Raw genomic sequence first — 21947 nt, forward strand, 5'->3', positions numbered from 1 at the left:
GCCTTGGCCCAAAGCTTGCGTTCAGATGTTGTGTTCTTTATAGTGGGTTTTTGAACCTTCACCTTTTTTGCCATTTGAGAAATTATATTTTTTATAAACATTTCTGGCAAACTGACAAAGTTGTAATTTCCCCAGAGTTTTTAGGGATGTTGCATGAATGGCCAAAGTTGGGTTTTAGTACACAGCACCCCAAAATTCACCAAAAATTATTGGAGAACAGTATTACAGAAATAGATACAAAGTGCTTTTGCTATCAAATCTTATTTTAGGATAGTACTATGATAATGATTTTAACATCTTTAGTAGTGGTGAGTTCCTAAATACATGGAAATGCTTTATAGCAATCTCCAGTCAAAACTATTGATTTGAGATCGATTGTATATAAGAGGAGGTGTACTTGGTCACCTTGGAATTTTGCAGGTTGTTTTCAGGTTTATAATTACAGTATCTTTGCTAATGAAAAAATACTACTTTGCTGTTTTCCACCAGAGTCTCATCCATGTCCTCCGAAACCAGATCCTGCAAAGAGCTTGTCCAGTTCTCTCAACAATCTGACTCCTGCTAAGTTTACACCTGTCATTAATAATGGGTCCCCAACTATCCTGGGAAAAAGAAGTTATGAACAACACAATGGAATGGATGGTAAATATTTCTTCACAAAATTTATGTTGTGTCTGTAGGCTTTTTCTTCTGTCTTTATTGTATACAAGGAGATTATGTAAACTCATAGTCCTTTATATAAATTCTGAGTTCCTTATTCTTGAGGGAGGTTATTTTTAACTTTTGTAAAAGTCACCTGTCCCATTTCTCCTTTTGGGTGAGGCACATGATGTGTACTGCCTGGGAGGTGCATGCACATAAAGTCACTATGCTAGTGAAACTCTGCCTGGCTTGGCCAACCTCGCAAACGGGATAGCAAAGGAGAAAGTTCCCTTCAGTTTTTAAATTAGTAGTGTGAAGACTACCTTAATAGACTTTTGGAGTGATGTTTCCCTTGTTGGCCTTGTTACTGACCACCTCTGTGCTTGGGCTTCACCTCCTCACGAACAGAAGGCAAGGGAAAGGTGTTTGAAGTGGGAGATAAAAGCAGGATGTTCCTGGCGTGGACTCCAGGTCTCTGTTCCGAAGAATAACTCTTGCCTGAGAGTGTCAGGGAAGAGAAAGAGCAGTCTCTATCTCAGATGAGGAGAAAAGTGTCTGTTGAAATGGTCTTAATGGGAGTGAGACCACAGAGGGTAGCTCTCCTTAACTGGGGAAAGCAACAGTTGGTGTAATGGTGACTCAGCAGGGAGGGAGATCCAGAGTCTTTCTCATTTTTACCTTTAATTTTAACTTTATATGTAGCTTATCTGAAATATAATTGCAAACATTTGATATCTGATTGTGTTTTAACATTAAGAACTTTTAAAACTGCTGCTGTTCAGGTTGCTGATGTGATGTTTTTCTCTTTTCTGTTCACTTGTGCTCTATCAGGCAACATGAAGAAGCGCCTGTTGATGCCTAGCAGGGGTAAGACCTTGAAGCTGCGCTCAGCTTATGCTAGGAGAGTGATTTTTAGTTTCATCTGCTGGCTTGTCTGTGCTTTGTGGCTAATGAGTCTGTGTGCACCTTCTGTGTTGATGTCTAAGTGTTCCTTGGGTTACCACTTCCACCCATGGTTTTGCTGCTCACCTTTCAGGCTTTTCACATGCAGGCAACGAGTTGTACGACCATACTGAAGACATGAAGTCCTGTGGTCAGAATTGATTCCTAATTCCTCAAGTTGACAGAACAGTCTTCCAGCAGTTCTGTGAAACTGCAGGAAGCTGTGGTGGTTAGTTTGAAAATAGGTGTTGTTTCACTGTTTGACTTATAAGAAACCAAAGTTTCACGTGTCTTGAACTGCTTTGAATTCACTTGGACCAGAGGAAATAGAAGACAGTATTTACATCAAGTTCCAAGTTTAACCCTCTCTATTTTCCAGTGAGAGTGGACAGTCTCAGTGGTGAGAGACTGTCTGCATACTCTCTGCTGGCAGTAGAAAATGATTTTCAAAATTTCCACTGGTTATAAATTAATCTGTTTTGAGTACTGAGTAGATGTCAGAATGTTTCATTTGTGATAATGCAGGAAACATATATATGATGTCACTTCACCAAATTCAATAGAACAGACCAATTTTGAATAGTTAGGAGACAGACAACCACAAAATGTCATTGTGAACAGGCAAACACAAAAACTTAAGCTTACATGTTCCCATGAACTGGCCAGCACTGCATGCCCTGATGATAATCTTTGTGTTTCATGGCTGAGGCAGTGGATGGCTGTTACCCGTATTTACATGCATGCAATTATGAGTGCATGTGGAGAATACAGCAGTGAGCACAGTGGTTGTTCTACTGTCTTGCTCTCTTTGGGAATTTATTCCTTGATACCCTGTTGCTGAGTTTTCATGTTCTTTGTAACTTGTCTTTTGGGAAGAATAACAAAACCCCGCTGCATTGGTCGGTTTGGCTTCCTCAGAAGCGTGGTCCAGTGATGAGGGATGTAGATGCAGAGTAGCTCACTGAATTTCCACAGCTCCTAGTGACTACCTGCTTATGGGCACACCTGCTGCTCCCTGCTAAATGTCCTTCTCAGCAGATAACACACTTGGGAAGCTGAGAGATGTTGTGGCCCAAAGGAGGGAAGTAAAAGAACGGATCCTTCCCTCCAGAAGGCTCTCTCTGTGTAGAGCACTGGACTTGATAACCCAACACGATTTTCTGGAAATGGAGGATTCCTGTTCCATTCAGTTATAACTGTTGCTGGAGCTGTTTGCAAGAAGATGATTTTGGAGAAGTACCTGTTCAGGCTCCTCAGAGTATGTGTTTCTCTGAAGCAGGTGTATGTAGCTGTGTAGGGTCCAGATCTTCCAGAGCACCTGCTGCTTTACCTGCTCGGTCTGTTCTCAGCCAGCCACTGAAATACCTGCAGTAGTACTTGTTCCTGTAATTGCTAGGTAGCAGAGTCCATTTGAGTCCCAGAATCTTTTTACCTGCTGGGGTAGTGAGTGTTAACTGCATATTCTTGTGAGCAGTTCAGCTTAAACCTGTTAGTTGAGATTTATTTGTGAATGGAAAATGTTTGCCACACTGTAATTTTGCATCTGTAATATTTCCTGACCCTGGGTTGCTGGAAGCTTTGCCAGGACCTGAAGGGAAGGGAACCACCTGCAAGGAAACAACATTTAAAGAACTTGGATCAAGATCTGCTGGGCACAGGGAAGCAGATGGTGGAAGTTTGGTGGATCTCTTTCTGTCCTGGTGCCAGTTTGTGTGTTAGTGCTTCTTAGCACAGATTCTCAGTTGCCTTGCATGTGAACTGGTTAACCTTGCTGGCTGTGGGCATGGATGCAACTGATTTCCTGTGCCATGAAAGGACTGTGATTGTGGTACTGAGACTCCTTCTTGGTTTTGGATGGAGTCATACAGGCTTAGTAGTCTGGGGGGGGCTGCTGGCAGGAAGGGCACAAGCTGACATTGCTGTGAAGAAGAGGTGAATGGCAGTGAGAAGCCTTGTGGCCAGAATTCAGGAGCCAGTGAGTGAGTATGAAAGGATTGAAATAAGCCCATCTATCCAGAATAACTGATTTTTGGATTATTGCTGACCTAAAATAGTCGAAAAAGATTAATGAGAGTAAGCCTGAATTGTTACAATTGGTCAGATTCTGCATTTACATAGATACTATGAGAAATTGTGGGTGTTTATTCGTTATTTTCATGTTTCTCATCTCCTCTTTACATGCTGACTGGTTTAGGTCACTGCAGGGGAGTGTACTGCAAAAAAAAGATGGTGTTAAGATGTCTGCTCAGAGAGGCTGAAAATATTCTTTCTGCACAAATTTAGGTGCAGGAAGATGCTTTGTCCACGTATGTTTAAATAATTTCCAAAGAGATGTTAACTTACTGCAAAATTTTATCTATTATCCAGGGTTTTTTCTGCTTCCTGCAGATGTGCTGCCTAGGTGGCACCTGGAAGACATCTTAGGGTTTGGACAGGTCACCATGTCAAAATCTGACAGGAGACAGTGGACACTGTTATGGGGGGCTTTAGCTGAAGTCTCTTTGCTGGTGATAAAAGCCTTGTGGTGCTGGGCCATTACTTCCAAACACGGGAGAAGTCTGAACACTGGAAATTACGGCTGAGCTGGTGACATGTGATGGGTTTGTAAGGCTTTCCTCAAAGCCAGGCTGTAAAGCAGTATATAATCAAGAGGTTTATTTGCAGGGAAAGAGCCATGTAGCAGCTTGTATCTTTGTATAGTGTAAAGCACTAAGATGTGTGTTTATATATGGCAGTTGCTGAACTTCAAGGAGTAGTTCACATTTTTCCTTTGGAATTTTGTTGTTTATTTGTTTATTTTTTTTTTCCTCTTGCTACTGTAACTCTAGCTAAGCAATTTTAACTTTTCTTTTTCTGACTCATCTCTGCTTAACCCTTGAGACCTGAACTTTTTCAAGCTCTGAATATGATTCGTCTGGCCAGCCATCTTGACTTTTGACCAGTGACTGAATTCCAAGAACAGGAATATAGTCTTAATCTCATGTTCTCACTACGTCCACTTTATTTTACAAGAAGATTGCAGTTCTTTCATCTGTTTTGTTTCCCTCATCCTTAAATCATGTTGGAGGCATCATTAGGCAATACCCTTCCCAGCACTCCTTCAACATTAAATTAGCATGGACAAATTGCTGCAGAATCCTATTTTTGGAACATGAAAAGTACATGGAGTCTCATAAGCTGTCAAATAATGTGAGATGTTAAAAAATTATTAGTTTATTGCTTTTTCATTGATGTTCTGGAGCTTGACTGACAATCTTTGCCATAAAACTTCCTCTAGAGAGAGAGAGGATGTTTTGTCTGCAGGAACCTGTTTACTTGATTCCTTACAGCCATGCAGGGTGGGATCTATGTAATACTTGTCAATGCAAATTCCTGCTGGGGGAAGGGAGGGAGCATTGTTAGATTTTTATTTTTCTCCCTTCTCTTTTACACCATGCTAGCTTTCTAATGAAATTTGTTTTTCAGGGTCATCACATGCACTCTAAAATTGGCAGAAAGAGGGAGAACATGAATGAGTAGCTGCAATAAAGGGAAGGCTTTTCCCAGCAACAAACTTGCATTGATGACATGGTAGCGGATCGAATGCTGAAAATTGGAGAGGGTTTATAGAAGAGCCATGAAAACAGTGAAGGGACTGGAAAACACACTGTATAATGGAAAATGCTTTTATCAAACTGGAAGTTGTAGATGTTTGTCTCTGCTGACAGGAACAGCAGAAGTATAATAATAGAGGGCTTTTTAGTCTAGCTGGGAGTGGAATAATGAGCTGTGGTAGCCAGAAGGTACAGTAGAGAACTTTGGCTGGAAACAAGCTGCAGATTTTGGAGTGAGGTTAATTAACTGTTGGAATACCTTGCTTCCTTGCTTCTGCTGCTAGGGATTTGTAAACCCAAATGGAATGTCAGTCTAATTCAACGTGTTCTGGTTCATTGTTTCTCACATCCTTTTTGGGAAACTTGAATGAACCAGAAATGGAAGCATTCATCAGCCTGGCATAGCCTTAGTTCAGTCCTCAAGAGATGAGCATGACAGTGGAAAATACTGTTTTTGAACAAAACCAGCTATCAAGGTGGAATGATAGGGAAGTTCTCCATCAGCTGTCTAGGGGACCAAAATTATCTCAATTTTATATATATGTATGGGTTTTTCTGGCTGACTTAGACTTGCAGAAAATATGGACTTACCTGTATCCATAAGTTGCATTAAAATTCTGCCTTTTATCACCAGTGACATCAGCTGTCTTTCTAAACTGAAGGATAGCCAACCAATGGAATCTTGCCCATCCAGGAATTAATGTAAATGGCAAGGAGTATTGGTCCTTTAACAAATGGTGGAGTGCTGGAGAAAAGGCCTGGCTTTAGCTGTTGAAATCCAAATCCCAGTAATGCTGACTAGTGACAAGAGAGCAGATGTTCAGTGCCAGCTGCAGCACAGCTGGGAAGAATGTCAAATTGCTTGAACTGCTTTTTGGAGACCCCAAGAACCATGTGGCTGTGCAACTTCCTTGCTTTAAGATTATTTGCCAAAAGTACTAATTATTTTTGAGAATTCTATGTGGGATTTTGTATTCAGATGCTAAGTGAAACATTTTCACTTGCCTTCAGTTTAGCCTTGATACTGTGATTAGGTTATTTTGGTGTTACGAAGAAAGATCTGAAAATAAAATCAGCAGATGGGCATCATGCTCTGTGGATCAGCTAGTGAAAACCACTTCATTTAGGAGCAATGGCATGGAGTAAGATGCAAATGTTGATTGAGAGGAGAGTGCATATCCCAAGGCAATGGTAGAGAGCAGGTGTAATTAATATGAGAGGAAATTAATGTATAACAGAACAAGGGCAGAATTGCAAATGCCCTGGATAGTACAGAGCCTGAATTTGTAATTGAATGGAATGTGTGACACATATCATTCATATATATATGTATGTATGTATATGATGTATAATATTCCTGATGCTAAGAACAGTGAATAATTCAGTGCTTTCTAGTTTAGATAGCTTGGATCAGCAAATCCTAAAGCAGTGAGGTGCATAGTTTTGTTTCCTCTTTTTTTAACCACGTAGTGTGTTACAGCCAGGCAGAATCTACCATGATGCTCTTTTTGGAATATGGGTGGATAGCATTGACTGACTCAACCCTGAGACAGATAGCAGCTCTCCCTTCTCAATGTGCTTATCCAAGGGTAGCTGCTGGCTCTCTGCAGTTGGATATCACTGTTCAGAAAGTATTAGCAGGGTCCTTGAAGTACTTGTAGCAGGAGGTACAGCTTTGCATGAACAGACACATCATCTGTGAGGTGCTGTGGTTACAGCAAGTGTGACCTGCTAGACCAAGCATTTTAGGAAGTGCTGTCCAAATCCAGTGAGGTTAATGTGCAAGGGTTGGTGGAAGGAGGTGGGTACAGACCAGTACTTACTCATCCAAAATTAAAGCTGCTCTTTGCAAAATCTCTCATTTGGAGTTACTGTGTGTTTAATGTCGTCTTGGTTTTATCTGTCCAGCAGAGAACTGGGATCACTTCTGTGTTTCATTACAACCAGACCAGTCTGTGTTTCTCTATTTGTTGCATGGAGCTGAGCTACTGTATTCTGAACTATGTGAATCTTTCCTTTTTTAACCTTAAATCTTTTCTTTCCTTTTCCTTTGCCAATCTTGGTAGGAACTTACTTAGGTAAGTAAATTACAATTTTAACATTTTTTTTATGTACAGCAGAATTTTAAGAGAATGTTACTCTAGGTGGTGTTTGGTACTATTTATGCTTTGTTCTGCTTGTTGCAGTTACATTTCTGAAAGTTTGTAGCCTCTGATTGTTAGCAGGTGGACACTCACAGTGGTAAAACACTCTTGGTAGTTATAAGAGAGGGAGGGGTGCTGAAGTGTTCTTGCAAGCTGGCAAAAAAGTGTATGTGTGTATATGTCAACACTCTGAGACTGCCTCAAGTGAACCAGTAACTTGGAAGTGAAATCCTTGTTCATCAAGCCTCATTCATACGTGAATTTTTATATTTTTTTCTAGCTTGCTCACAAATGTGGTACTGTTGGTGTTTTTGTTACTGCTGGGAAGGATGGAGTCCCAGAAGGAGGATTACTTTTGGAAAAGGAAAATGCGTATGAAGAGTATATGGATTTTAGAAAGCAGTAGTAATGTCACTGGTTGTGAAAGAGTGTGTGAAATTATCTACATTCATTGTGACTGAAGATGTGCTTCTGAATCTTAATGCATATTACGTGTTTTGTATGATACTTCTTGTGGGTAAACAAAGTAAAAACCAAATGCCATCTGTGACTAATTGCTTGATGAAGGACCAATTTTTTTGTGTGCGGTGGATATGCTGAAGACTGGAATTAGTAACTTTGAGTAAATACAAGTTTGACAACTCTGAGTTGTGTCCAGGCTGGAAGCTGGCCTACTCTTCCTCCTTGACACAAGGGTCAGTTCTGTACAGACTTGTGTCAGACTGTGAACTGGGCTGTAAATACATACCAGCAGTGTGTATGTTCAAGTGTGGAAAAGCATTGGAAGGTTTCTGATCAAGCAGAAAGTTCTCCATGCTTCAGCAGCTTCTTGAAGCTTGCTGTAGTAGCTTCATGGGAATATCCCTGTGCTCCAGCCTGCATTAGGCTCACTGCTGAGGGTTTGAACTCTCCTGCTTCCCCACATGGCAGTTGTGTGGTGTTGGCAAAACAGCAGGCAGAATTGGAGCAGTGGGAGTAATTTTGGAATTCTGCCCTTGAGATGCTGAGTCGCTGGGGAATGGGACTGGATCAGCAAAGAGCATGTCTAGAATCAGGCATCCTGTGGGACCAGATGTGCTGGTTTGCTTTCCATTGGGAAACTAGATTCCCCCTTCCACTCTATTTTTGGTTGCCAGCTATCCCCTACTCCCACAGCATGTTCTGGGGGTGGTGCTGTAGTTGCTGCTGTAAGTTTGGGCATTCTCTCATTCAATTTTTTTTTTTAACAAATCCAAAAGCATGATATTCAAATAACACGAGACAGGTGGAAAAGGAACAGTTTGGTTGGCTGAGAGGTGGTTTCCCCATCCTTGAAAGATAAAACGAAGCTGTAAAGTAGCAGCAGTAACAGACTTGTGTTGCTGTTTGTGGTAGTCCTTCCTGTGCTTCTTTGGGAGAAAGTATATTCACCTGCAGCTTTGGTACTTCAGGAATGAAGGGATCATTAGGGCATAGTAACCTGCTGGACTGGTTTTCAGCCAAAATCTCTGTGATTGTGCTTAGCTTGAGGAACAGTTCCGAGGTCCTTGGCACTGAGCTGTGGGGAGCAGGACATGCCCTGAGGGTGCCAGTTAATCTCTGGGCAGTGATCAGCTGTTTTATTGCCATTCCAGTAAGGTGTCGAATTGTCTGTGGCAAAGGACATTTATGTTTCTCTGCAGCTATACCTTCAATTGACTTTGTCTCCATTTTATCCTCTGGGGCTTCCTCTTTATTTCAGTGTATAGAGGAGACTGGCAGGAGGAATTGGATGGCAAGAGATTTTCTACAGCTTTGGGTTCTTTTCAGTGCTATGGAAAAAAACCCCTAACATTTAATCTGAGTTTTCAGAGTATATTTCAATTTCTTTGGCTGCAAAAGAGTGGAAGACCTGCTTAGATTCATCACTGCAGACCTTTACACTTAGTGGTTTTAAAGGTTTGGTCAATCCTGAAAACACTTCCTTTTGTTGTTTGTATATTTTTGTGTCATTTGGAGGAGGTCAGTGTTGTTTCTGATGTGGAGCTGTGTAAATTCAAGCAGTTGGACCTTAGATACCATCAAAAGGGATAATCACACTTTCTACCCTGTGTCTTCTCTAGACATTCCTACCTAAAATATAGTCAGACTTTTTCTTTTCTGGAGAGGAGCTGCCAGACCTGTTGTATTTTGCTCCTGATTTAAATTCGTATGCTGTCTTATTTTTAACCTGCTCATGGATGCATGGGGAGACATCTCTCAAACCTTGATCTGTGAAAGTGGAGCAGGCACATGGGGCAGGTGTGAGTCTGGCACGGTGGTTCCCTGCCTGTCCCACCACTCACCCAGAGACACAGGATTGGTTTAGTTCTTAGAGGTGCCTGTCTCGCAGGCTTCATTTCTAACACAGAAGCCACCAAAAACTTTTGGGTGAGAATCCGTTGTTTCCAGTACAGATGCATCCCGTTGACTTGCCAGCTGTTTTGCAATGGGTTACAGATGTTGTGCTGTCTCTCTGCCTCTCTTTGGTGACGATTGTGCATAAAAGTTGCTCATTTAATAGCAGTGCTTTGGCTGCATATGGTTTTACTGTGGTGTTTTTTTAAATTTCAAACTGAATAAGGTCATTTTAGTGCCTGTTTTCATTCTTTCAGACTTCAGTTATTGAAGTGTGACTAAAGAGAAAATTCGTGGATTAATTCACTAATATTAATATGCTAATTGAGACCTTATTGCTGTGAAAGCAAGGGTATAAATGGCATTGAAACTTTAGCTTTGTTTTGTGTCCTATTTTACTGGAGCAAAAAGTTGTCATGGGCAGCTTTATCCTAGAAATGACGGTTTGGGAGTGAGGTGTGTCCCTGTTGTTAGCGCTGCTTCTGTGCTGCTTGAGGGCTCTGAAGCTTTGTGGCTCAGAGCACGCAGCAGTTCTGCTCAGCCTTTGCTCAGTTTGCATCCCTCAGCTTCTCAGCATGGAATATTCTGGTGCTTGGGGATAGCACAGTTTACTGTCTGTTGTACATCCAGTAATAGTCATTGCAGCAGCACCTATCAGGACAGTCTTTTCTGGCATCGGGATGTTCTTAGTACAAGAAAAGAACGGATCTGGAGTGTGGTCAAAACAAAACGTGTGGCTTCAATCCAGGGACTGGCATCAGTTGATTTACATCTCTCAGAGTCTCTGTGAATGGAGAAAACATTATCTTTCAGTTACGAAAGAGGGAAGAAAATAACAAGTGCTGGAGCTTAGCTCTGAAGCTGACAGATTCTGGTTGCATCCTGCTGGCTGTGCTGTTTCCCAGCATCCGTGGAGCCCTTTGTCCATCCATCCCAAACAGCTGCTCACAGCTGTGTTTTGGATGTGATGGCTGCTCCCATGTAAAAACAAATTATTATCTGGCGCCTGCACTGCCTTTGTCAACATCCAAAGGTTGTTACTGGGCTTCTTATTTGGTGCCTGGTACATCTGTCCTACAGACTTGATGGAAATCTTTTTGGCAGCTATTTCTTCATCTCTGTGGATACTTAGGCACAAAAATGCAGCAAAAACTGAAACCATGTGTCTTCCCATTTGAAGTAGCTAACAGCATCTGCATCTAACAGCATAACATCTACACAGGATGGAAAATACACTTGATATAAACTGTTGATTCTAATGTGGTATTGTGATACTCAATGCTCAGAAAATGTCCCCTGTTCCGCCTTCCTCACTCCAGGTATTTTACTGTGCCCTGTGTTTGGTTTTACCAATGAGAACCTCCAGGAACCTGCTGGAATACAGACCATGAGCTGTGAAAGTTCATTCTTGCCAGATTCTTTAAAAAGCTTTTCTCTTTCATCCCAGCTAACCCACTAGCAATGGGAATGTTCAAAGAGCCTATGAACGTGAAAGCAGAATTCCTACTGAGACCTTTGGAGCCAGCAACAGCATTTGCTGGTGCCTGTCCTATAGTACCTGTTGGATTTGGTGCACTGACATTTTGGTTCTCAGCCAGAAGGGGCTAAGGAAGGTGGTTTGGTGCACAGGTGTTAATGGAATGGTGTTTTCTGGGAACGTGCATCTTGGAAAACCAAATGGTGCTAACAAACAGCTTTATTTGGTCTCCCAGTCCATTCTGTGCCAGGCTGTGCTGCCTTTTAGCAACATGCCTTTCCCTCACATCGCAGGAGCTTTGTGTGTCCTTCAGGGTCCCTGTGTATGCACAGTACAGTTGAGGGCAGTGTGAGGAGGTACCTGATAGCACAGCAAAGCACCTGGTCACACCGAGTTGTGGTGCCTGGTGCTGATGGTGTGGCTGGGAAGGGGCTCCGTGTGATAGGTGCGGTGGCTGTGCTCTGTGCCTGAGGAGCTGTTTACTTGTGGCAGGTTCAGTAGACACACTCTGTTTGCTAACAGCTTGTAGCTGACATCTGAGCTGAGGTGTTCCGTGGGGACCCAAGGAGGATAAGAAAGATTCTGTTTGTTGCTGCCTTGACAGTGAATAATGCCTTCCACTTTCTCCTTCTTGACGTCAGTAAATTCCTCAGACTAAAAGAGAACATCAGATTTTTCCCCAGACGTGCGGAAAACCTCGGATCTGAAAGAGGAGGTGTGCTTCTAGTGGTAGTTTGAAGCAAGATTTGAGTAAATGGAGAAGAGACTGGGTGAATGGAACGTGTTTGTAACTTGGGGCCTCTGCTCTTCAAGCTGTGTTGTCAAGGAAGCTTTTCTCCATCACCTTTCTAGTAGGGCAGAAGTCAGTTCAGTAGGCAACTCTAGGCTTAGCAAAACAACACAGTTGTAATCATAGCTGCGTGTGTTTTGATTTTGTACTTTTTTCTGTCTTGGAAAAGCAATGGTCTTACCAGCTCTATTCTCTTTCCTGTTTGTTAGGTCTGCCTAACCACGGACAAACCAGACAAATGGTAAGAGAATGTTCATTTAACCAAAACAGGGAAAAGAAGAATTATTAACCCCACACTAGATAGAACACCCCATTAAACCGTAGTGCTTCACTTCCACCTTTGCTGTTTGCAGCTGGTCATACTTCCCAATTCAATGAAAAGTAAAAAAAAAAAAAATGTGGGTCATCTGAATCATCGTAGTGGTTAAATACAATTCAAACCTCAAATCTATCTATGTAGCTATAAACGAGATCCTGTTTTGAACGGAGCATTTTGTTTCTCCTCATGCAGAAACTGAGTGGCTGCTTACAGCAAAGTTCTAGGATGTGTTTCTAGGTGGAATGTGTTTCCCTGAAGGAGAAAGGTTTAAATGATGGAAGGATTTGTTTGGAAAACAGTTTCTTTTTTATTATTTTTTTAGCAAGTTGGTGTGCAAGTTCTGCTGAGAATGCTTGTATTTTACGTTCTTTTTTTGAGTAAAATTTATTTGTAGCCTTTCATCTATTGTGCTGAGTTTAGTCAAAGGACAGAAGCAAATAGCCAGTCTGATTGATGTGTCTCTGGCAAAATGCTTTCTCACTAAATTGTGAAGGAGCCAGTCCAAAGGCTGTGCATACCTTTTCCCCCTTGCACGTGGCTTATGGGAAACAACTTCAGGCATACTTTTTTTCCCCCCCAAAATGATCTTCTGATGCTGATCAAGTGGAGCTTGCCTCATCAGCTGAAGTGCCACAATGCATTAGTGTCAGTAGGGTCCCTGTGACACAGGTCAGCCAGCAGCAGGTGTGACCGATGGTCACTGGACAGTGATCACAGGCATTATTAAACCTGACAGTGTTGTGGGGTAGTGTGCAGTGGCCTGAGGAGAGGCTAGAACTTGGGCATGCTAGGCTGCTTGTAATAACAGAGCATTCCTTCGGTTTGTTCCTTGATCCAAAGTGGTAAATTGCATTCCTCCACGAATTCAACTCCATTTTGTGTCACTGAGAAGACTGGCTACTTGTTTGTGTCTGCTGAATAAACCAACTCAGAGCAGTGAGAGAAATCTGTGATGATTTAATACTTTTTAGGTGTTTTAGGGTGAAACTCCCAGAACTGCCTTGATTTCTGGTTGCCTGTGTGAATGAAAAATTAAAGGTCCTCATTTCAGGATGTATCATTTGAAATAGATTTTACCATGCAGGTAGAGAAAAGGCAACCTGGAAGCACAGGGGTGCCCTTTCTAGGTATTTCCAAGAACTTTTTCTGGAGTTGTTCTCCTGTATATCTTGCATATGTGGAGAAAATATCCTTCACAACCGTAATGAAGGGATTTTCTTGGAGAAACCTGGAGGGGGTAAAAAAAAAAAAAAAGCCATCAGAAAAGCTTTTATTTGAAAACTTTTGCTTAACAAATGTCAAATCTAAAAGCAATTGTTGGAAGTATTTCAGTGGTCTGCTGTGGTGCTGAAGTTGTCTTGTGTAACATGGAGTTGGGCAACTAAGAAATTACATTGTTATTGCACTTGTATGCAACAGTTTTAAAGAGCTTAGGATTTTAAAAGGGGGGGTTTTGTTTGTTTAGCTCTAAAGCCCTAATGTTCTACAGGAAGCAGATCTTGCTAGAGCAGTTGATTAAGGCTGGTCAAAAAAAAAAGTCATTATCTTTTTTTGTTTTCTGCTCAGATACAAAATGAGATAGATGCAGGGTTTTGTTGAGTTTTTTCCCTTGGTTTTCAGCCTGAAGTCTTCCCTTTCGAAGTCAAGGTGTTAAAATTCGGTTGAGCTATTGCAATGACCTGACACTTAAGGATATGAAGGCCCCATGTCCCCACCATGCCTTTTGAGGTGGATCTCCCAGGGCAGACATCTCTCACGTACACCCTCAGTTTCCCATTCCATGGGCAGAAGGGGAAGCCTTGGTGCATCTGGGCAGATGGTCTGATCTTGGACGATAGCCTGTGAAATACCAGAACTGAATTTATACCAGGGTGTTTTCTGACCAGCTTTAATTTATGCATATCAAATTTTCTGGGCCTTCATTGTGCATCTTTCCCAGCTGTTCAGTGTTACTGATTTCAGTGGGATTTCTCAATGTGCTGATCAGCAGGAAGAGGGGCAGCAGAACTGGACTTCAGTGATCAAGGACAGCTGCATTTGAGAAGCTTAACACTTTGCTCCCTTTCATCTGCACCTCTCATAATAACAGCTCATGTTTTTCCAGCTGAGTGTAAGGGGGTTACTGTGAGTCTGGAAAATGATGCCTGTGTTGATTCGCAAAGCAAATGTGTTGTTATGGGAAATCTGTGGTGTTCAATACTAAAAGGGTGTTATCATGAAAGCTGCTAAGCTTTGTAGTACTAGATTTGTTTTCAGCAACATATTTAATTCTATACTATCCTCATTAAATATTAACCTCCCTAGAACAAAAAGGACACGGGTAAGTTTGGTACTCAGCATAAATGTAAATTCTGATTTTTGTATTTGATTTGCTCTGTAGCTAGATTTTTCCCTGAAATCAATAGAGTTGCTCTAGATTCATGGTAGTAGCTGAAATCTAAGTGATGCTCAATCTTTTGAACTTGATGTCATCTTTCAGACACAAGCAACAAACTATTGGTAATGCCTTCCATTTATTACTTGTCCTGTCGCTGAAGTATTGCTGTCCTATTGCATATCGAAGGTGCCTGACTTGTACTGCTTGTGAACAATGGCTTATATGTGAATTCTGTGTTCAGTCCTGGGCCAGAGGGGGAGGTATTTACCTTAAACTCTCAGCAAGCCATATGAAAACTTTAACGCTCTTTTCCTTTGAGTGCTTAGCACATGTTGCTGCAGGTTTGTTGCAGTCCATAACTATGCTGTTTTATGTCCACGTTAGGGACCAAGCCGAAACTTGCTGCTCAATGGGAAATCATACCCAACAAAAGTCCGATTAATTCGTGGTGGATCCATGCCTCCAGTGAAAAGGAGGAGGATGAACTGGATTGATGCACCAGATGATGTTTTTTACATGGCCACTGAAGAAACCAGGTAGGAAACGTGGTCTTTCAGAGGCTTTAAGGGGAGGTCTTTTGGTTTGTGGGTGCTGCAGCTGGTGGTGTGGTTAGAGAGGTATCTCATCTGCAGATCTTTTGCTACAAACTGAATGCAGAGACCACAGCCAGTGCTGAGGTGGTTAAAGGGTGGGAAATACCTAATCATGCACTTACATTCCAGAGAAAGCAGATTCTTGTTCTTCTTCCAGAGCAGTTGCTGTAGGAGATGGGCACAAAGGGAAGGAAGACTGAGGTGGGAAGTTCACCTGGTTCAGACCCATCACTACTCTTGGAGGTCCTATCGCAGTGGGACAGGACAGGGGCCTCCTGTCTCGTGAGTGATGCTGAGGAGCAGAGCCTCCTGTGCACAGAGCTCTGCATGTCCTCTTGCATGCTGAACTCTCTTGTATTACCCTGCAGAACATCTCCACGTGTGTCTGGGTCCTGAAACCTGCAAGTGACAGAGAGTTTCCATGGGCTGAGGTGACTCATTTACCACTCACAGTGGTTTGTATTTGCCACCAGTAGTGGTGAGATTTAGCCCTGCAGTGTCCATCTGCCTTCTTTGGTGGTACTGCTTCTGCTAGTCCTAGTCCTTCTTGTTGGTCTGCCCACAGGATAAAAATAGTGAAAGAAACTTTCCTTGTGTGAGTTTCACTTCAAACTGTTTACAAACTGCTGACAGAGTGGTAGAAGCTATGTGACCTGATCCCTAAGGCAAAGTTCCCAGTAGTGGTATTCTTAGGATGGGAGGGTTGCTCCTGGGTGTGGTGAGAAGGTAGAGAAATTGGCTTGTGTGGTTTCCTCCCAAGAACTTGATGCCTTCCTCCTGGGTAACCTTGAGGAAGGTCAGAGCAAAGCCGCAGCCCTGCTTTCCAGCCCTCTCTGACAGCAGAGGTGCTGTCTGGCTTCTATCCTGGTCAGAAGCCTGGAGTTATCAGCACGTGCATTATCAGTGCCCCAACAGCAGAGAAGCACTTACCTTTCCCTCCACTTGCAGAGATAGACCTGGGAATTACTGGATGTCTGAACCCTTCAAGTGACCGAGGAGATGGAGAGTTTTAGTGCTTTGTCTCTTCTGGTACTACTAAATTTGGCACTACTCTGAGTCTTCATTTGTTCAGCACAAAGGTCATAGTCAAGAGTCCTGACATCTCCAGACTTCTCCTTAGCTTGCAATGCATTTCAAGTGTCAAGTAACTATTTTGTGGGCCTAGTATCAAAGATGGGCTTTGTAGAAAAGGTGATACTAGTAACATTCAAGTTATTAACCACTGATCTATTGGATAATCGGATTTCAATGCAGGAAACACCTTGTTAGAACTCAGAAGAAACGTGAAATTAATTTCCCTGTCAGACTTGTTCCTATGGACACCTTTTATGCAACATTTCACACCAGCTCATATCTTTATCATGTCTTTCCCTTCTCCTTTCTGTGCCTGCAAGATGCTGTGAAAAAAAGCAGTGGAATTCCATATACAACTGAAAAAAAAGGGAGAGAAGGATTTAATTTTCAGGGGAAGCAGATTCCTTATTACTGCTGTTGCTCTGATATAGAGGTACTGGAATCCTGTTGCAGCTCTCAGATTCACGTGCCACTGTGGACTCAGGGTATACAGTCTCTAATTCACTCCTTAGATGCTCAAGGGTTGTTTCATAATCATGCATTTAGGGAGCTCTTCTTGACATCTTCACCATCCAAGCCACATGAAATACGGCAGGTGCATGGTGGCAGCGTGTCAGTACAAGGTCCTGGCTTTTGACCTGTACAGAACTGTGACGATATTCATCCAGTGTGGTGGCAGTTGTGACAACAGTTTACTGTAAAGACACAGAATCTTCTACTCATACAGAACCACTGACTGAGGCAGGAAAGATGAGTCCCCCAGCAACCTGCACAACTCTAATAAAAATCGTGGTTCCGTGATAGACATCATCTCAGTAAGATCTTACTGCTTCCATTTAAAAATAGAGAAAGAAAGAAAGAAAAGAATAAAAACCCACACAGGCTTCTTTGTCTGACAGCCATGCTGCTTAGCTGACTGATGAGTGGTGAAAGGAGATTTTTGGCAGCCTGTGAAGAGCAGGGAAGCCTGAGTGATGGAGCATTGTCAGCAGCACGGGTTTTCTGTTGGGCATTTCACCTCTAACTTTTCCCTGAACCATCTGCTGCATTTCACTGTCAGACTTGTTTGTGAGCTCTGAAACAATTTGAGCTTTGTGTTGGCTCCATAGCAATCAATCTCGCTGCAATATCTGCATATCATCCTCCAGCTGAGGGTTAGACTGTGTTTTCAGTCACAGCAAGTAGGTATCCCTGAAGTTTTACACGCTCCCCCTCTCCTTGTTTTTGTGTAGCCCAGTTGAGAATGATGCTGGAAAACTGTACGGCTCTGAAGGAGCAGTTTAAAAAGTTGGTGGAATGAAAGGAATAAGTTTTTGAATTGAAGGCTCACAGTAGGGAACTTGGCATTTATAACTCATGCAAGCGGAGGCAGCGAGTGACCTGATCAGAATCTAGAATACTGGAGGATGTGTTTCTGATGGCAGCGTGGCTAATTGAGCACACGCGGGTGCTGCAAGGAGCTCTGCTGGCTAAAAGTGGATCAACTGCAGCCAAACATCTTAGAGGAGTCATTATATCAAGATTTTATTTTTTCTCTCCTCCACCACCACTTTGCCAGCTTGTTCTCACCTCACCCTGTGGCCTTTTAGCTTTAGAATGTGCTGGAGAAACAGGGACACTGGGCAAACAAAGATGTCTGTGTAAGTGCCATGCAGCAGCTTGTCCTGTTCAGTGGGCAAAAAAACAAGGAAAGAGGACCAAATCTGACAAGAAGTGATTCCAAATTTTCAGCTGAAGTTGATGGTTTGTCAGTTCTGGTGGTGCTAAGGGTAAGTTTTTGAGGAGAATGGGGGAGGTATTTTGACCACTTTCTTCAGCAGCTATCACATCTTAAAGACAGAAATCATAGCACAGTGATAGGCACCAGCTCACTGAGAAGGTCTCTCTTCCATTAACAAGTAAACCAACGAAAAAAACCCCAACCAACACAACCAACAAAAAGGGGTTTTGGCCCCAGCAGTGTTCCCTACACAAAACTGGGGGATAGTTGGCTGAAATGTGGGCTGTAAAGCCCTTCCTCTCTTGTCTTTCATGGGAAGCCAAAACCTTGTTCTGTCAGAAGCCTGTGAGGGAAGGCAGTGCTGTCTTATCAGACCCTTCTTGTTGCCCCAGTTCCTGAGCTGAAGGCTCATAGTGGGTACTGAGTATTTATTATATTACTTTCCTTTCTAATCTCTATGTGCCTTTGACCACCACAACATCCCCTGTAAAAGAATTCCTCATTTTAATTATGCAGTATATTTTTCATTGTTGCTGGATTTTTGGGTTTGGATGGGGTTTTTTATGATACTTCCTTTATCTCTAAGCTTGGTGTTGACAAAAAGAAACAAGCAATCATTTAGTGTTGTTTCTAACTTCTTTTGGTAATTTTAAAACTTTGGTGTATCTTTCTCTCCCTTCTCTCTCTCTCTCTCTTTTGCTTTCTGTCCTGCATCTCATAAGACTTGTTGCCAGTCTTGTACATATAGGGAAATCCATAACCAGATACAAGATGTGAATATTGCCCATTTCTGGGTTGGGCACACGCAGTGTGGGAGAAGCAGGAGGGGAAACACCCTGTTGGTGTTCCAGCACGGGGCAAAGGCTCCAGTATTGGTTCACTGGTTGGTGGCTGTCATGGAGCTCCCCTGCACAGTCAGCCTTGAGGTGCAGCTCCGTGGGTGATGGGTTCCCCTTGCAGAGGCAGCTGTGGGCAGCTGCTCAGAGCTGGCAATGGCAGAGTGCTCTGCACTGCCAGGTGGGAAGTGACCAGCGTTGCCAGAAGAGGTTTGGTTTGGACTTGGCTTTGTAAATTCCCCCAGAGCTTCCTGCAGCACATCCAGCTGATCAAAATAATTTCAGAATAAATCAGTGGTGTGGAAACTGGCTGTCCTGACTATTTCACGTGTTCTATTCACAGCAAGAGACCCTGGTCCTACAAGGCTGGACCAGAATGCCTTCTGCTCTGCCAGGGAAGGGTTCTGGAGCAGAGAATGCAATTTCTTCTTCATTGAGGGGTTTATAAATCAGAAAATCTAAGTTTCCAAGGGCAGACATTGCAGAAGGAACCATTGTCAGCCCACCCCACCAGGTGTGTGCAGGCCTGGTTTCCCTTGGAGAAATGGAGAAATCTACGGTGCCTCTGTAATCCGTCCCTTTCTTCCTTGCTGTCTGCAGGAAAATCCGCAAGCTGCTTTCCTCCTCCGAAGCCAAGCGAGCCGCCAGACGCCCTTACAAGCCTATTATCCTGCGGCCCATGCAGGCAGTGCAGCTCCGCCAGCCCATGAATGATGAGCCCATAATCATCGAGGATTAACGCTCGCCCAGCAGCGCTCCGCATGGCGGAGGATCTGCCGGGAAGAATCTCTCCTCCAGTATCTACTTGAGTTTCCATGGCTACAGCATTGAACTAACTGTTGAAGAGAGGGAACTTTTGAGGAACTGTTTTGCATCTTTTAAACCCTTAAAAGGAACTCAGCCCTGCTCTGAGCCTCTGACCACAGACTGCTCTCTCTCTCTCTCGCACTCTCCTTCTCTTTTTTTTTTCTTTTTATTTTTTCCTTTTATTTTTTTTTTCTTTTAGTTTTTAGTAGCCTCTTTTCCCTTTTGCTTCTACCCCTTTTGTAGAAGGGGGAGGGAAAGTAAGTTTAACTTATTAAGAGAATGTGGACTAGTACTTTTTAGCTTTGTTTCCTCTTCTGATGTATGAAGAGCTAGAACCCTTCATTTTGTGACTGAGCTCTCATTGCAAAGCCATTTTTATGAGGCTGTGTTGTAAGATTTTTCTTTTCTTTTCTTTTCTCTTTTTTTTTTAATTTTGTGGACGGTGCCATTTTTTTATTTCATTTATATTATTTCTTTTGTAGATAAATTTCCAATCTTTAACTGATATTTGAAAATAGGAGCTGAAAGCCAGCCCCAGGTTCAGCCAGTTTTCTTTGGTCCTGTCCCTTCTGTTTTTTGGATCATTTTGCACAGCCAGTTGTGCTCATGCACAAGACAGACCAACTCAGGCTGAGAAAGGAGTGAGCTAAGAACTGAAGAACCTTGCAGAACATTACACTAATGTTGTGTGCAGTGGAGCCAGGCTGCCAGAATTAGGTGTCCTTACTCTAGTTGCTCTCTGGGAGATGTGGCCCGTGGCATTCCTCCTAGTAACCAGCAGTTTGCGTGCTGCCTTCTCTGTGACATCTGGGATCCTATGTGCTGTTAGGCCACCAAGAGCCAGCAGTAGGCCCAGCAAGTGTAATGAATTGCTTTGCTCTGGCTCCAAGAGTCAAGTATACCAATGCCCAGGGACATTTTGCTTAGAACTCTGAACCTGTTTGTGCATCAGTGCTTTCGGACACGTTTCCCAGGATGAGACCTGGTTTCTCTTTAATTGCGTTACTGTATGTTTCCCGTTTTGAAGGGACTTTAAATTACAGCTGGGTTTTCATTTGAACACATTGTGTCTGAATTTAAGTGTTTTTTTCCCCCCTTGACATTTCTTGTGTTTGAGGTTTCTTGCATCTCTTGAACTTCTTACGTATTTGCAAGTCTGTATCATTTCTTTTTCATATGTCTTCTCATAGCAGTGCATTTGCTGGATGCCCTGCTCAGTTTTGAAAGGATGTAAACTATCATTTGCAACTTGTGCTGATCTGTACATGTACCTGCCTCAAGCAGACACAGCATGTAATAACCCCCCAAGTCATTCCATATGTGTCAGCGGTGAGATGAGCCAAAGTTGTATTTGGGTTATCACAGTCCAACCGTGATTCTGTGCAACTCTGCTAACCCCCTGGGTTAGACGGAAAGGAATCCCCACAAAATGAAAACAATTCAGTTAACTTTACTTAATAAACCTGGAAAGTGAGCTTTTGTGAAACATCTGCTTTTTGTCTCTTCTGAAACAGCCACCCTTGCTCGGGTTCCACGTGCCTGATGCACACAGCTCTGCGCCTTCCTTCCCATCCCAGGGCTGTGTTCTGCTCTCCAGTGTCCCTGTGCCAGCAGTGCTGTTGTACAGGGCACGAGTCGGAGTCACTCATAGTTTGATTCCTCTCCTGTGTACTTTAAACATTTCCAGTGCTTCAGAGGCTTCTCCCTCCCTCCTCTTCCTCTGAAACACAGCAGCAGCTGCCTGTGGGGCTGTGCCTCTGAATGAGCCTTTTGTCTGCAGCAGCTCCTCATCCTGCTGCTCTGGGCATGCCTCTGGCATGTGGCAGAGGGATATCCCTGGGGGTCAGCAGCCCAACCCGTGGGCAGTTCTGGGTTCTGCATTGCTCCATCCTCTGAGATGAGCAACATGGGTTCCATGTTTGGTCTCAGTTGCTGCTCAGGAGTGGCAGGATTTCCTCTGGCTGTGAGCAGCTGTGCACTGGGAGATCTAAGAGTATCCTGTGCTACAGGTCACGGTTTCCTGTCTGCAACTTAGAGGTGAGACAGGACAGCTATTCCAGAAGGATGTGCTGCTCAGGGAGGGCACAGAAGCCCTCTGGCAGCGCTGAAGGATGGTACCAGTGACCATTGGCAGTTTTACTTTGTCACCATCACTCTTTAGGATTAACTCCCTGTAGGTAAGAAACAGCGGCTGCAGGAGGGTTTTGTAATGCTCTTCTCTGTGAGGGAAAGCGCTCATGTGGATTCTTTCCTGTAGCAAAAGGAAATCTGAACACAC

General features: G+C 43.1%; 1 protein-coding gene across 5 annotated transcripts in view; it reads left to right on the forward strand.

The window, feature by feature from the left end:
* The window catches only part of MTA1 (metastasis associated 1), a 76782-nt gene extending 55627 nt beyond the window's left edge, over positions 1-21155 (forward strand). The window contains exons 16-21 of one of the 5 annotated variants that reach the window (XM_069022387.1): positions 490-642; positions 1474-1509; positions 7244-7255; positions 12153-12184; positions 15024-15175; positions 19463-21155. In XM_069022387.1, the coding sequence (XP_068878488.1) occupies positions 490-642; positions 1474-1509; positions 7244-7255; positions 12153-12184; positions 15024-15175; positions 19463-19601 (524 nt within the window). In that variant the 3' untranslated portion in view covers positions 19602-21155. The other 4 variants (XM_069022389.1, XM_069022388.1, XM_069022390.1 and 1 more) reach the window with 4 other exon arrangements.
* The last annotated feature ends 792 nt before the right edge of the window (positions 21156-21947 follow it).

Source organism: Aphelocoma coerulescens, chromosome 8, assembly GCF_041296385.1.
Source record: "Aphelocoma coerulescens isolate FSJ_1873_10779 chromosome 8, UR_Acoe_1.0, whole genome shotgun sequence".
Classification (NCBI taxonomy): domain Eukaryota; kingdom Metazoa; phylum Chordata; class Aves; order Passeriformes; family Corvidae; genus Aphelocoma; species Aphelocoma coerulescens.